Source organism: Buteo buteo, chromosome 13, assembly GCF_964188355.1.
Source record: "Buteo buteo chromosome 13, bButBut1.hap1.1, whole genome shotgun sequence".
In the NCBI taxonomy this organism is placed as follows: domain Eukaryota; kingdom Metazoa; phylum Chordata; class Aves; order Accipitriformes; family Accipitridae; genus Buteo; species Buteo buteo.
The window spans coordinates 29,117,050-29,134,218 of NC_134183.1; the positions used below are offsets into that span (position 1 = coordinate 29,117,050).

The 17,169-nt window shown below is 40.5% G+C and overlaps 1 protein-coding gene across 1 annotated transcript; it reads right to left on the reverse strand.

The window, feature by feature from the left end:
- Positions 1 to 4,742: 4,742 nt before the first annotated feature.
- ARPP19 (cAMP regulated phosphoprotein 19) lies at positions 4,743 to 17,169 on the reverse strand. Its single transcript, XM_075045294.1, has 3 exons — positions 16,955 to 17,169; positions 11,764 to 11,886; positions 4,743 to 8,260 (listed from the first exon to the last, which is right to left on the reverse strand). Exons 1-3 carry the CDS (start codon positions 16,997 to 16,999, stop codon positions 8,090 to 8,092), a joined length of 339 nt encoding a protein of 112 aa, XP_074901395.1. The 5' UTR covers positions 17,000 to 17,169; the 3' UTR covers positions 4,743 to 8,089.

A 17,169-nucleotide genomic window follows, 5' to 3' on the forward strand; every position in this document is an offset into this window, starting at 1 on the left:
CCCGCCCCCCGCCGCCAGCCCCGGCTCAGCCCGCTCCTCCCCCGCCTCGGCGCGGCCCCACAGCGGCCTCCCGCTTTGTGCCAGAACCGGCGTTCCTGCCGCTCTCCTCGTCCTGCTTTTGGGGGTTGGGGTTGGTTTGGGTTTTTTAACTCTTCTCCTGGGCTGAACAAATGACTCGCTTCTTCATCAGGGACGTTTGTAATTTCTGTTGCTCTCCAGCCCGTGTACCGCCTCAAGTGCTCTGCAGCCCGGGCGTCACCAGCGCCAGGTACAGGGGAGCGATCCCTTCCTTCCACGGGCAGCTCTCCTCTTAACGCAGCCAGGAGATGAGCCTTCGGTGCGGCAGCCTCAGCTTACTGGATTTACATCTGGGTTACAGCCTGCTCCAGCCTCTGTGCGCCCGGCTGCCATCCTACCCCACCTGTCCCGTTACTCCCATTGTGCGTTTCCGCATGTGTTTCTCAGGTGCCAGCTTTCCCGTTTTTTGTTTTCTCTCTCTGATTCTGATCCCATCCTTCGAATTGTTTACAGCCTCTTCCAGCTTGATTGCATCTTTACCATTCAAACCACTAATGAAAACACCGAAGACAACTGGGCCCAAGACAGTTCCTTCAATAAGCAAGTCCAGTTCCCACCACAGAATGAAGGTACACATCTTTGAAAAGTTTAACATCCATGTCAAAAGAGAATGAAAAGCATAATCCATGTTCTGCCTAGGTCTTGAGACGGCACCTCATTGTTTCAAGGATCATTAATGCATGTTTTTTACAGCTCACATTATGGCAAGAGTTCTTTTGACAGCAGAACTGAGCTATTACTATCTTCCTGTATTTTCCTTTTTCACCTTGGGAATGCATCCTACCAGCCCAAGTGGTGCAAAATACAAAACAAGTTTGAAACAGTTATCTTTGCTACGGTCTCCGCCAAAGTGCTTTGACTTTTTAAGTGGTATCACCTCTGCAAAATTCAACTGTTTAGGTAACAGCTCTGTACTCAGTGGGTAGTATCTGTACTCTCCCTTAAACTTGCTGTGCCTATCAAAGAAACAAACCTGTTCTACAGAGAAAACGAGTCATGGAAGAGATGGGTGACCTACTCAAAAAAATCACTCATCACATTTGTAACAGCCAGAAATAAAAATCAAGCTATCTTGACTCCCAAAATAAACACTCCCAATACATGCTTATAATCTAGTTGTACTCCACTGCTGCTATCTGAAGGAAAGGAGATGGAGAAAGTAGCAAGCACAAATGAAAAATAGGTAAGATGAAAATATGGAGCCTTACCTGGAGTTGTTTGTATTAGGTACAGATACATGGTCCTTACAGCTAGTAAACTAAGGCTTGTAAATTCAGACAAGAGGTTAAAAAAACCCAGATTTTGCTGGGAGAGTTCAGAGTTGAAACTCTAATGAGAATTGAATTAAAAAAATACCTTCCTTCCCATGTTCTGCCAGTATGTCCAGGATTATCTATCAACCACAATTACTGTTACTGTCCCATACCTAGGAAGCTCACTCCCATCAGCAGAACTGGACATCTGCTCTCAGTCCTATGAGGAGCCCAGAACTGGTTCCTGTGAATTGCTGGCCAGGTCAAAGGCGAGGTTTTTGGCTAAGAAGTTTGCACTGCTGCTCTTCATGTGTACGCTATGGCAAAACGGAGATATCTATACTAAAGCTACCAGTCATCTTTCATGTGTAATACAAAAGTGATTTGGGGTTCATTTAAGAGCGTGATCATTCCCCTTTAACAGGCTTAATCTAAGAATCTGGATGTTACGAGCCATAGAAATCTCAGTTTTGTTTTCAGAAGGGACCTTAACCTCCCCTCTGACTGTGTGCTGCTTCATATCCAATACTTAGAATTCTTTCTTCAGGATGGTATCTATTCTAAATTCAAAGACACTCATTTCAGGAGTTCGCTTGGACTGTGGATTACTGTATCAGCCATTCACAGCTGGAGCTCAGGAGCCAAATGTTATTATAAGCCCCAGCAAAAATTAGATATTTGAGTCCAAAATATGCTATGATTTGACACAATTTGCATAAACCAGGATTTCAAATCTGTCATTAAGGACAGGAATTGGGGGCACCGAAAGTTGCCAAGAAACAACCTGTTTGTAATGTATCTAGACTACTTAATTATTACTTTACGGTGCATCTCCTGCATCAAACACTTGCTGGCAAGATTTTAAATGTCTTCATTCTCTTATCTTGCACAGCATCTTTTCAAGAAGATCATTTATGGCATTTGATTTCAGAGCATGTATCCCAGGGTATTCCAGCTGACAACGTATGGCTGATGTAGCTGACAGTCCACATGCAGAATTTTACACTGAATTCGAATCCAATCAAAAAAAAGATAGAAAATAATCCTTCTATGAATTGAGATTAGTTTATGTAATTTTTTTCAGAAGTGACTACAAAGCATCTGTCCTATCTTTTTTCTTACATCTGTGTTCTGTTTACATCCATGATCTGTTCAACTGTGGCAGAAAAACTCCCTTCTCTATTAGGACTTCCTAGTCTGTTGTCACGCTGTACCACAAGCAAGCAGTGGATTCTCCGTTGGCCAAACAGAAAAGGGAAATCATTAGAGGCACAGAAACAATATATAAGGGTAACATAAGGAACATGAAATGGTTTATGTGGCACAGTGGATGGGCTTATCCACTCCTTCAGAAAAGCATTTGTGTATTCAACACTGACCATCAGTTTAACTCCAAGTGGCTTTCACTGGAAAGACAAAGCTAACAGAGAAATTCATACACTAAAATCCTCCTCCTACCCTTTCCTATATTCTCAGACTACAAGGATTAGGCCTGAAACTTTTAGCTGTAGAAAACAAACAAGGCTGGTTTCAGTCAGTACTGACTGAAGAGGTACCAGTTAAGAACTCCAAAATGTAATGCAAGAGATAACGTAGGAAGAGAGAAAACCATGTACTACACACATATTACCCCAGCAACGCTTGGGATTTACTTCCAGGTTTGTCTGGCCTTCCTGAAAAGACAAGACAAAACCTACATGATTAAATTCCCACGCAGAAAGTTTGCCTCGACCCATCTATGCCTATGGTAGGAAGATTGCTCTTGTCTCCAAAACATCACATACATATTTTCTTTTCAATCTATTAGCCAAATGTTTTTCAACAGTATAAAAACCATCACCTGAGAACAGACCTGAAGTTCAGAAGAATTCTCAGCTCCTGTTCTTGCATTTAAGCATCCTTGTGGTTTCAGCCATATAATTCAATGCCACACATTTAAAAAAATACAACTCCTGTTTCTCAAGGAAGACTCTTACAGTTGTTTTTTCCTCAAACCCAGTAAGGAAACAACCCTACCATACTAACACAGACAGCAGTACCAGCAGAGGTTGAACCCAGTCTCTGTGGAGACTCCCTGTACCAGGAATGTCAATGACAATCATTTGATTATTCTGTAATATTGTCAAGGGAAGTTGACAGCTTATCCAACCATATTCCTCTTTTATTTTAATAAGAGCTACAACACTGTTCTGCAATAAGGTAAAAAAAACCCCTAACCCTACTGAAACATGTTTATTAAATTTAGACAGCATCAGAAACAAAAAGTACTTCATCTTCCCATTTTAAACCAAAGTCAAATAAACATCCACCTGACATGGCTGGAGGCCTCGTCAGTATTTTCCAAAGCAGTAAATAAACAGACTTCTGCGCCTGCTGTAAATACACAAGAATATTTATCATTAACATATATCAAGCAGCATCCTCATTGTAACAAAGATGCACTGCCCAAGAAGGATAGGGACAGTTCAGTCATCTGCCCCTAAAATAAAGCTTTTCCAAGCACATCAGTTGAGCTCAAGGCTATCTGCCTCTGTGCTAGTACTCCAAAAACATTTTCAAGATAAATATTTAATGGGAATAAGTGCTTTGAATATGCACAGAAGTTTTCAGATTTCAAGTTACTCTGGATCTATGGATGCTAGAAATTGGGATGAAAAAGCCAAAGACATGAATCTGAAAGAGGGTGACTTGCTTGTACTAAAGCAGGAATAAATAAACCACACATTCAGCCCAACTCCAAGTTAAAAAAACAAACAAAAACCCCATTCATCCTGTTTGCATGCTCCCCCAGCCTGTTCTTCCCAAGCTCACAGAAAGTCCCCCAGCCATCAAATAAAGAAGTTACTGCAATCCTGCCTCCCTTGACATGGTCATCATCTGTGAGCACAGCCACTAAACGCAAAGCTTTTATGAGCACAGGTCTGTGGAACCATACCTGCCTCAGCTCTAATTAGAAACAGATTTGGGCAATAAGCCTGCATTTAAATGGTTTAGTCTTTGCCAGAAGACTGATGCCACTCCCCATACAGAGATTCGGGTGTTACTTTAGGTTACTAATGCCAGTGTTAATGCAGCCTTTGCACTGCCTCAGCATATTTGAATAACACTACTTTAATTGGGTATTTTTCTCCTGTTTGTTAGAGATGCAGAGTATAGAGGGTGTTACTATGACCTTGGTGACTGAGCCAATTGTGTAAATACACCACGTGGATCTTGAAGTTGCACAAAGATCAGCACCTAAGTCACAGCCTGAATATGAAATTAGTTGGACTTTTTACAGCATCCTGATTTCTTGGAAATGTTGCCATATTCAGGCCAATAGTCTATAGCAACGCAAACTTCTATATGCCAAGCTAATTCCCAGATATCCCCTTCACTCAGTGCAAGGGACCAAAACAATCATCTGTTACGGAGTTTTCAAACAATAAGCTTTAATTGCCTTATTAGAAAAATAAGCACTGAAATATATATAAATGTGATTACATTAAAGTAATTCTGTAGTCTAACATACTAGAAACCAAAGCCCAGTCATATTTTTAATGATACAGAGTAGCAAGATTTAGGTTTTAGAAATTTTCCGTAGAGAATACCGAAGTATGCAGTATCTTTTAGGAAACCACAGTAAAGACGAGACAAATCTCCACTTTGCAATAAAAACTAAGTAGATCAATTTATTCTGTATACTATACATTGTGTAAGTTTGTAAAGAACAGTTGACATTTTTATCACCTTAACATCTTGACTGGGTGTAAATATGTCCAACAAAATGTACTCCTGTGGCCTTTACACAAACACTGTCCTACTACATCAAGAACAATGAGAGGGAAGCCTTTGGTGCTACAGATTTGGGGACATATCTGTGAAGTTGTAATTAATCCACTTAACTACCTCAAATAAAATGTCGGTGCTACCTGCTATTATAAGCCTACATGAGTACTACCCTAATAACTAAACACTGTCTATCTTTAAGGGCAAGATATGAAAGGGACTGCCAGTCTACAGTGCGGACAGGTTTTCTTTGAAAAAGGCAATTATCAAATGGTAAAACTCATATAATACATTATGTACATAAGTTTGGATAGCTGAGTTATCTTGCTGGAGTAAGCTGAAAGTAAGCATTGATTTGCAGTCATGTTTGATTTACTGTTAAGTGATTATTGGACTTAAGTTTTATACTTAAGCGTATAGAATCAAAATAGCCATGCCTGCTGCTGAGGTCTGTCAGACATGAAGGCTCGTAATCAGTCATTGACCTAGTCAGTATTACAGTACTTCAAATATACACATGGATAATATATTCATAGCTGAATTTGTGGTAATCTTAAGAACTGCAAGTCACCAAGTGAGCATCGGAAGAGCTTGTGTTGTCCAACCAGCAGGACAAGCTGAGTTGTAGCTAAGTGAGTGGAATGTTTAAATTTAGATGGCTATTTTTTTAAACCTTTCCAAACATCAAGAAAGCTCACCTTATCTGAGCTACAGATAGTGGCACCAGACAATACACAACAAGTCACCTTAAACTGTTCAAAATTTGTTTCAGGCCCAGTCCTATCATTAAGTTTTAATTTCATTTATACATACAAAAATAAAGAGGGATTTCCACATTAGGACAAACATCTATAAAAAGCAGTTTGCTTCAATATATCCAGTTTCCTTGCTATTCTCCCAGCCTAATTTCTTACTTGAAGAAGTCAAGTAGGCCCATGTCTTCAATCTGTTCTGCAAAAATCACTGATTCTTTATAATAGTAGTCAAGGATAAGAAACAAGGACAGGCTTGACAGAGCCCATTTAATTACTAGAAAAGGGCTATACAGACTTGAAAAGAACCAGGTTAGCAATTTCAATATTCTCTGGAATGATTTCTCTGAACCAAAGGCATTATATAGACACCGATATACTTTGCTCATCTTCTGATCAAAACAGGACCAAATTAAGATTATCTGTTTTCTCTTGATCATTTTCTTATGTTTGCTTTTAGAAGAGAGCACTGCAGAAAATATGAGCCAGCCTTCTTTTTGACTAGCAGTCCTTTATCCTGTAGGATCTTTCCGAATATGTCAACACAAAGCGCGTCGTTCTAAAAGCACGCACCTTTAAGAGTGTTTTCTCTTATAATACCCACAGTGGTGCTTTGTTTTTAATAGGCTGTTTCAGAACTGTTTCTTTAAAGAAAAAGGTATTCAGTAAAGTGATCTTTTTAAAGAGTTTCTTATACTCCCAAAGAACCTATATGAAAATCAATTACATTCTGGATCATACCGCACTTTTAATATTCTGATTTCATTGAACAAACATGCTTTCAAATGCGTCAAGTTACCTGTCTAGTATCAACTACATATTTTGGCAACCTAGTACTTACGACCTGCATCATAAAGATGATCTGAAGTGCATTCCTATTTTTTGACATGAAAAGTTATCTATTTCTCAATAGGGCATTATATAAATACAACTTCCAGTTCTTTGTTTCCCCAAAGCCACTGTATAACAAAGAGAAAAGGAGATAGTTTACTACCACTTCAAGAGTCCAAGAAAAAAAAGAAATATATACCCTTCTACTTCCAGAAGTCTAAAATAGCCCAAAGACAATAGCATATCAAACCTTAGCAAGCCTAGATTTGGTGTTTGCCACACAGGAAACTCTCTAGAACAGTACCTTTAGCCATCTTCCATGTCATCAGACAGAACATTTCAGCTTTAAAAGCTTGAAGAGATGCTGAACAGAAAGGGCACTTGCCTCCAAACATAGGTACAAATTCCAGATTTATATTTGAATGCTGGACATTGTTGCAAAACAAAATATACAACCGCAAAAGCATAAGGCTGAGTCAAGTGTAAATGTGTTTCACAAATTTCAGGTATACAATTTTTACTTTCAGTAGCAAGATTCTGGGCTCTTAGTTTCAGGACAAGACTTTGAAAGATACAGAATCACTTGTGCTTTGAGTGGCACATTACCTGCTTTTTAAAATGTAAAACTAATAGACGTTTGCAAAAGGTTGTGCAAAACTATTGTATTTACAAAAATGGCACAAGAGTGAATTCAACAGTCTATGCACATGCACACTTCATTCACATCTTCAACAAAAGTGTGTCCTAAGCTACGGAACTGAAAAGAATACCAGCTTCAACAGGCAGTTGTCAATAAGCACTAGATTCACAAGAGTTACACCAGAATGGGCAAATATTGCCCAAGTAAAAACTCTATTGTTAAAGCTGAAACAGGTTTAAGGCCGTTCAAGTTCAAAAGCAGAAACAAAATTCAATCAGAGCCCTGTCTTTGTTTTTATACATGCTTTACCATCTAGCAACTTGTGGTCTAAACCTCTATTTTAGACAACAAACCCAAACACAGAAGAAAAACCCAACACAACTGGAGGTTATATTAAATACAAATATGCTGTAATTAAGATGAAATAACAAAAGCAGAAACATTAGAAGTTGTAAAACTTGCGATGTCACTTGCTAGAACCAGTCCTACACTAGGAAATGGGCAATATGTACATTTTCAAGTAGATTACATTGCTCTAACCAAACTTCTCCTTTTTAATCAGTGCATTGTTCTCAACTAGTCCAAATACTACACGTTTTACTCTTAACAGTACTCCCTTACAATAGCAGCACATGCTATCGCTACCTGCAAAGCTGTCAGTCTCATGACTTAGTGTAAGAAAGAAAAAGGGGGGATGTGAGGGTGAGAAATAACTATTAAGGAGAAATAACAGGAATGAGAATAATCATGCAGTTCAGCTGTTCTCGTCAGCCAGCCAGCTTGCTAGCAACAAGAGATGGTTTCCGCTGTGGAAGATCTTGTGGAGTAGGAATATGGTCACCAGTGACTTCTGTCTTGTCAGGAGCTGCAGTAGGCAGTTGCTTATTCTTCATCTTTGCTTTTGCCATGTTGTAATCACCAGAATCAAAGTATTTTTGCTAGAAGACAAAACACACATGTATTTAAAAGCCTGGAATCTTACCAGATGTATACAATGAATTACATGGTTACATAGATGCTTTACATTTTAAAAACAGTTATAAAATCTTTCCAATTTGGAAAGATAGCTCTATGTCAATTAAAAAAAAAAATCCTATCAAGACTATTAAGCACACATAGCTAAACTCTTAACAATATGCAAGTATACAGTTAAGGTTCTACATATACCATTAAACTCACACCATACATGAACATTATTTTTGCCCTGGTCTTCCCAAGAGCTCTGGTCTCCCACAGGTGAAACCTTGGCGTTTGTAAATTTTGTTGCAGTGAACAAGTTCTGCTACACAGAATAACCAAACAATGCATGAACTAAAGCTGGAGAACAGAGCTTGCTCTATCATACCAGAAGATCAAAGTAGCATGAAACTGCATGCTAACAAGAAAACCTGTTATCTGCATACATTACAACAGTGAAACTATAATCCCTAAAGTTCCCAAACTTATTATTTAGCAAAGTCAAATCTACTGTGCACTCCTTCTGAAAAGCACTGTGTGAAGGTAATTCTTATCCCACGCTCCAGGTTTCTTCTGAATACAAAAGTAAGTACATTACATTTGAATATCTAAAACAGTGTTCCTTAATATTCCAGCAAATTTTCATTAGCATTACCTTTAAGAGTCTTTTTTGTTGTTTGTCACATTTCTCAAAATATTAAGTTATGTGTGGATGTTAAAGCCAAATGACTGTTACAATTTATCTGCATCATGGTAAGATGAGGCATGGAATTTCATCCAAAGTCTGCATCAAGTCTTCAACTGCTCATTGACACATTTTGCAGGAAAAGTTCTATTTTGTTCATCACTTACTATGAGGTCTACTGTTAAGGTACTTGTAACCCATGGTTTTGAACAGATTGTCACATGAGGCCAAAAAAATCGGATTCAGTAAAAAGATTTACACTAGCAACTGCTGCTTACAATTGCAATCATCTCTGAAGAGAACACTCCCTCATTTGCTTTATATAGGCTTATTCCTCAGTCAGTTGAACAACAGCCATCACTACCTGCTATGTTTAAGTGCTTCCAGGCAGGTTATTACTACCATACTCTTCATTTTGCATTAGTACTAACCAGCTGCAAAATGTTCAGAATCAGCAGTCATTAAGAGAGAAGTAAATTGAACACCTGACTTAACAGGCCTTTACCTAAGGGTGGGGGGCATGTTGTTCATGCAAGGCCTCCCGAAGAAGGCTTTACATGTTCCCTGCCAGAGCCTCAAAGTTACCAAATCTGTTTTTCCCATGCATTCAATAGTACATCTGAACCATGCACTTTTATTTGTAAACCTTCCCAATTAAATCCTTTTGATGGTATAATCCCTATTTACACCACAATCTTCTAGCACTGCATCTGCAGACTAGACCTCAAGTTATAACATAATCTGATTTGGAAAACGGCTTTCATATTTTGTCCTTCAAGACTGAAGCAACCAAAAGAAACTTTTAAACAGCATCTACGTAATAACAGAATTGCTCAATCATTCAATGTGTTACTGCCGTTAACAGATATCTATTTCTGGCCATGTAAGATCTCCAAATAGAATCCCTCTACAGGAGCGTGGTGTAGCATGGTTCTCGTCTACTCTTATTCTGGAGAAAGTGTGCTAATAATAGCATTTGCACCCAATGCAGAACACTTCTGAAGAGCAAATATCAATGAGCAGAGCATGTCCTAGTTGCCAAATTGAAGAAAATCTGGGCTACAGTTGACTACATACATTTACAAGAATATCTGAGATAACCTACGATCTTTCATGCATTAGAGTATCAGCCCATTTCTTCCTTTAACTTATTCCTGTATTTTCCTCTGATTTACTCTAGCTTCTCATAGATGGCCCGATTTTGATCATCCCTTTCAAAATGACTGTGTCTATCCAGGTGTCTTCATGTCACAAATACTATCTGAAAACATACTCACTATCCTCACTCTATTTTAAACTTCAGCAATCCAGGCAGTCTGAAGTACACCAGGCATCTATATCAAGTAAAGATGCTTCCTCATTTAAGACACTGAGCACACTAAACAAAAATAATAAAAAAATGAAATTGAAGAAAGTTATTACCACCACATCAGGGGTGGAGAACTGAAGAAGGCAGATTAAGAATTGGAATCCACAACCTTACATCATCTTCCATCAAAGTAGCAAAATCCCAAACACTTAGTCAATTAAGACGCCCGCTGGTCTACCTCTGCTCAACTTTGAAAATATAGGCTGCAACAACTTTTGCATTAAGTAGTGCTATAATCAAGATGAAGATAGTGTACAGATTGTTGTTGTCGGTGGTGAGTTTTCCTCACATTTGCACCGAGCGCAAGCAGTCGTAATTCCTTTATGGCCATCAATCCTTAGGGAGTGGATGCTGGTCTGTTTTCCTGAATTATCACAACACATACTTACCTTCTCTCTTCTGTGTCTACACATACACTGAACCCACTGAAGTCTCATTTAGGCTGCCTTTGACCACGTAACAGCCTAACTCACAGAAGGAGTCACCTAATCTACCACCTGCCCATTCCCAGCAGCCTTTAACTATGCTGCATATACTCCAACTTAAGAGAAAGCTTATCCAAAAAACCTGCCAACAGTAACAATTCCCAGGAGATGTTACCAGATAGCACAGAATTAGATCAGCACTGAACTGCAACAGCTGGTTTGCGAAGGATTTATACCTGGAATAATTGCGTGCACTCAAAGGGCCCAGACAATAGTAAAAAACCAACAAACAAACAGTGTGACAGCAATGAAAGCACCATCAGAAGTAGTGATATGCTAGGATTATTCCAAGAAGAGAGTTCTCGCATGCCTGAAAGGCATTACATAATCACTTTATGAATAATTAAACTAAAAAAATAAACAGTTGAGTAACTAAGAAAATAACAGACACTGGTTAAATGTGGAACAATACTGAAATACTAACTCACTCTTCATTCTTCTATCATTATTTTCTGGTTAGTGTGTATATTCAGAATTACACTGCCATTCTCAAGCCACTGATGTCAGATGGTGCCTGGCATAACACAGCAGATACTAAGCTTTCATGTGCTAAAACCATGGATAATAAGAGTGGAAATACATTAGGAGGACATAAGAATGGACAAGATAAGATCAGTACAAAACAGGGATGAGATTCTGACCCTTCGTGTTTACTATAATGTTTTTTATGAAGTCTATCACAGCAGCAGTCAGCCAGCCTCTAAGTTTAATTTTTTCTAAAAAGTGCAGTTGAGCCATTGATGCTGTAAACAGCTATCCTGCCAATTTAGTATTTGTTTTTTAGAAATGAATTTCTCTTCCTTGTGCTTTCACAGACAAAGTTTAAATTTCTTAACACTCTTTTATTCACGCAAAGGCCTGTGGAGTGGGAAGAAAAAAAAAAAATCACAGATACAGGAATTTTGGAATTTCTTGTCCATACCCTGTGGACAATAAAGAACTCACTCCTTTTTGAAGCCTCTTCCTCAAGAAGTCTGAGCCTCCCGGCTTCTGGCCCAGATGAGGATATCTTGCTTTCAATTTTGCTTCTTCAACTTTTTCTGGGCTGATCACCTTATCCTCCATTTCCTGAAAGACAATTAGCAATACTGTAAATGAAATCTACAATAATGAACTATTTATGCAGAATACATTTGCAGGTAATTCACCAACATGCTGATTGCTGCTACCAAGTGAATATTCCAATTATTTTAATAGACATTTTCATACATTCTCTCTTGAATACCGACAGCAACTATAGGAGTTCAGCCTCCCATCTTAGATACCTTTCCTGGAGATGTGTTTGAATCTAATCAATGCATTTCTCTTTCACATAAAAGCGGTCTATACTAAAATTAAATTATTCAGTTTTGAAAAAAAAATAAATCCCCCAAACAAAAAAAATTTTTTGGTCAAAACAAGGGTTCCACTACAAACAAACAAATGTTGAAAGCTGGGCAAGAGCCACAGGACTTTTTTTTCCAACTGCCCCTGTTTGATCATGAAGTTGCACAGCCAGACTAGCACTTGCATTGACACAATCTAGTTTGTATGACTGCTCTAACTGTAATGTGTTGATATTCACTCTGAAACAGTGTTAAAGTACCTCAGTCTCAAAAACATGCCTGCTATCATATTAATAGCAACAATACTGTAATTCTCTATACATGTCTATAATTATTGTAAAATTATGAGGATGAAGACAGTTGGATAGTGCATTTGTGTAAAATAAAATGCCTGTTCTATGAGTGTACTGTAAAATACGGATGCTCAAAGTAATCATTTGAATATACTCATTTGGCAAAAACTGCGATTTGTACATCCAGTCTTTCAACGCTGACCTCTACTTTACACTCATCTATTCCAGTCCATGTAGCAATTTGATGTATGAAGTACAGTTTCTTCTATTAGATAATTTCTAAAGTATCTTCCATTCAAAATTCTTGGTTTGCTACTTTCTAGTATTTGGCCAAGGCTTTTTTTTTTTTTTTTTTCATGCAAACCATTGCTAGTTCAGGGACAATACACTGATTTGCACTGACTGCTGAAGTTCAAATCATAGTAATTCAAGAAGTCACACAAAGACTTTTAGGCAGGAAAGAATTGCCATTGAAATCAGGAGGGCCTCACATTAATCTGTGACTAAGGTTCCAAATCAACTTAGAGCTGCTTAGGCAGCCACTTCACACTCTTTTCTATCTGCGTCATCACCCTTTGCATTGCATCAGTCAGCATGACTATATATACTGCACACGAATGAGTTACAGAAATTAATTCAACAGAAAAATAACTTTTTTTTTTTTTTAAGTCCCCCCCCCCCTTCTTGGGATCAGTTTCCACATTCTGGATATCCAAGCAGCTGCACAAACAGGTATGTTAGCACAGCAGCAGGGAGAAGAAACACAGGCAGCTGGGAGCTACTTAAGCCAGAACTGCTAAAGAACTACAGCCACCCCACTAGCCTACCCCAGTGCTTTGCTATACCTCTTATAAAAGCTCCAAGTTCTATAATATTCAACACCTCTCTGGTAAAAAAAACCTCAGAAGCAAAGGCTGTAACAACAGATTTAGAACATAACATTGTCTAGTTGCTCCATTAGGCCAAGATATCGCAAGACAGCTGTGTACAATACAGTGGGAATCTGAATTAACAGTTCTACCAAGAAAAGATAGAAATTCTCATAACAGTTTAAGAGAAACTTCTGTGAGGACAGGAACCAATGCTTTTTATTAGATGAAAACACAGCTATGCAATACAATGCAAAATACAAATAAAGGGCAAAGTCTCCCTGACACTACTGAACATAGAACTATACCATTGCTCACTACTTGATATCATACTAGCCAAGACCACAGTTTTCATGTGTTACAAAGATCATTCTTCAGCTGCTGTTCTTCCTATTGTGCTTTATTATCATGCCGACACTGACTGGATTTTCTCAAAAGCAATCCTTTGAGCTGAACACTTTCAACAGCTAATGCTGAATCACTGGGTACTCACTGTTGAGCCAATAGACAAAGCATTTGAGGGGGCATGTTTTGCCAATACTAACCAAAAGGAGGTATTTTTTAAGAACGGAGGGCCAACAATAAATAGCTTACATAAATATGTATTCATGATGCATCAAAGGAGACATTTATGCGAACTCACAGGGCTAACAAATCATCGCACAGCAGGCAATCAAAACACAAAATACTGTGGTATGCATCAATGCAGCTGAAAAGGATACAGACTATGGTCACTTACCCTTGATGACCAAGAACAATTAAGACTCAAAAAACTACGTAAGAGAAATTAATAGAATTTCAATACAAAGACTTGGGGTGTCAAACAAAACCAGCTGATGGCAGGCTCAAAAAATACTTAAGACAACAGTTCTTCCTATAAAATACAGTTAAGCTGCAGAACTCCTTGCCAAAGGATACAGGGGGTGCCAAGAATTTAGATGGATTCAGAAAGCAACTCGATGTGTTCATTTGCAGCTCAGAGGCTTTTAAACCACAGATTGTTGAGACCTGGGATAGTTTTCTGGGGAAGATTACTGCATGCATGCCCTGACCTTCCATTCTTCTGTGGACTAGATGGTATTGAGCACTCTTGGAGATGTGTTGTTGAGCCACAAAGGCTTTAACCCAAGCCAGCAAGGCCATTCATACATTTACAACATTCTCCCTTGAGTTACAGAAGGAACAATCAAGTGACTAACAAATGATTGGGGGGGTAGGCGGAAATCAAGACATACCACGCTCTTCTTCCTTGTGACAACCACACAAAGAAATTATTTTAGTTCTCTACAGGAATTTGACGCAGCTAGTGAAGTCTGCTTACTTCATTAAAAGGATCTATCAGGAAGGCAGTAGTTACCTAACTCATTTAAAGATAGCACTAGCTTTTAATCTTTACGGAGGTACTAGCAGTGTAAAGTTGCGTATCTGCTGGGACAAGTGAACTGCATGGCTAAAAGAGCCATCAGCCTTTTCAAACTCTGGTATGAAGAGCTCATCCTCTTTAGCAAAAGACATCAGACAAAACGTAAAGCAGAAAAATGGGAAAAACATGACAACAGCAGAACTGTACACCAAACTAATGCGGCAAAAGCCAGTCCAGGAACAAAATGCACCACCTCTAACAGCTTCCTGAAAAATACAGGCTTTTAAGGCAAAAAGAGAGTCAGTCAACCAAGCATATGTTCTCCAACGTCTAAAGCTGCTTTGTTGCTGAACTTCCCCCTGCCACTATCCTGAGTTTTCACACCAAGAACAGGAAATGCTGGTCTTTGGCAAGTTTTCAATTTATATCGCTCTCTTGTTTAACACCTTTCTCGCCTAACACATGCACAAGCTTCTTACAGCATGTTAGAAAAGTTTAAAAAAGAGGTCTGATCATGAAAACACTGCCTCGAAGTTCATTTAGGGGCTTCATCTTTTTTAAGCATACATAAGTACTGCAAAATGGGTTGTTTACGTAAGTATTTCAGAGCTAAGCATTAACTGAGTCAATGTTCAATTTTGCCTACCCAGACAAACAGTTTTAGTGAAGGTTAATATTGCAATGCCATAATAACACTGATACCACAGTATCCTAATAGGATATATACTCACAGAAAACAAACCTTTATTTTATTGACATTATTAATTTGTCTTGAACACCTAGATTAAAACTAAATTAGCAGATCAGTAAGGGATTCCTGTCTCTCAAATAAAGGGTAATTTTCCAAAACAGTGCATAAGCACTGCATTTCAAGACTTCAGTCTGAAACTCAGCAAAATCAGCCCCAGTCACCTGACTTTATCAGAACACACTAGAAGGCATCACAATAAACCGGCTACCGCGTGTTTTACTATGCTCTTATTACAGAGCTATTCTAGGAGTGCTGCATAGGCCAGGGATTTATTTTTATAGGCTCTGAACAGGAACGGTATCCCTTCAGTAGTCCACCTAACACGAACATTAAGTTGAGCTGCACAACACACGCATTTAAGAATAGATTACAAACCTGCCATAGAAGCTGGTTCTGATTACTATATCTATTGAGAAGGTATCATTCCATATTAACCCCCCAAAGTTCGCCTACTTGTATGCGTAACTCATATTACAAATTATAAATTATTAAACAAAAACTTGACAGCTAAGGTAGATTAAGCTTTTTCTTTTAGAGTCCTTGCGTTTCATAACTGCTCCCTATCAGAAATAGCTGTGGAGATTGCAACTGAGTCCACATAGCAATGACAAGACTGAAAAACAAACGGCTTCTTAAAGTCACAGCCAACAGAAGGAAACTGCTAACAGCATACAGTCATCTGTGAAGCCAAATCCCACTTAAGAAACTGTAAAATTATTAGTTACAGAGATGACATCATAACGTCATCACAAGATAAAACCCAGGCAGTTATTCTCTAAAAGTCTTAACTAGAACAGGCCATAGCCGTTGTGTTTTGGCTATTTCGCCTCCTAAATGGCTTACATTAATAGCTGAAAAATTTCTAACAGCGAAACGAAAGTTTAGCCACCGGATCATCGCCGGTCTCCAGCCGCTGCGACTGCGAGCTGAAATTCTCTGCCCCGGGACGCCCTGGCAGGCAGAGCAGCCGGCCGAGAGCGGGGCCGAGGCCAGTCTAGGGAGCGAGGAAGCGCCATTAGCCCCGCCAGGCCAGAGCACGCCAACGATTTACCAGCGAACAAAAAATCTCCCAAGCACAAAAGCCAACATGGTGGTGCCGCTCCTCCGCCTCCCGCCTCCGCCAGCCGCGGGCGGCGGGGCCCGCGCCCTCCCCGCCGCTCCGGCCCACGGCAGGCCCCGGGCCCCGTCCCGCCCGAGCCGGCGGCAGAGGGCGGCTGGGAGAGCCGAGCCGAACCGAGCCGCCCGGCTCCTCCTGCCCTGCCGCGCGGCGGCGGAAGGGCCGGGGCGCCTCCCCCGCCAGGGCCGCTGCTCTCAGGGGGCTCCGGGCGCGGCGAGGAGGGCGGCCAGGCCCGGGAGACGCTGCCTTAAGGGCCGCGGCGGCCCGCGAGGCTCCCCCGGGCTGAGGGAGGGAGGGAGGGAGAGGCCGGGCCGCGGCGCCCCCGCTCCGCCTCAGCGCGCAGACGGAGGCGGGAGAAGCCCCGCGGGCCTCCTCCCGCTCCTCGGCGGGGCTGCCGGCCGGCCGGCCACCCACCCACCTTCTGCTCCTCGGCCGAGGCGGGCTCGGGGCTCTCGGCAGACATGGCGCCGCGGCAGCAGGACGGCGGGTTGAGGGCAGGCGAGGGAGGCGCGACCGCCACTCCTCCGCGCAGCGCAGCGCAGGGCTGCTGCCACCACCTCCCGCACAAGATGGCGGCCGCTCGCACGACGGCGCGCCGGCGGGCCCAGACTTCCTCCGCGCTCTGCCTCCCCC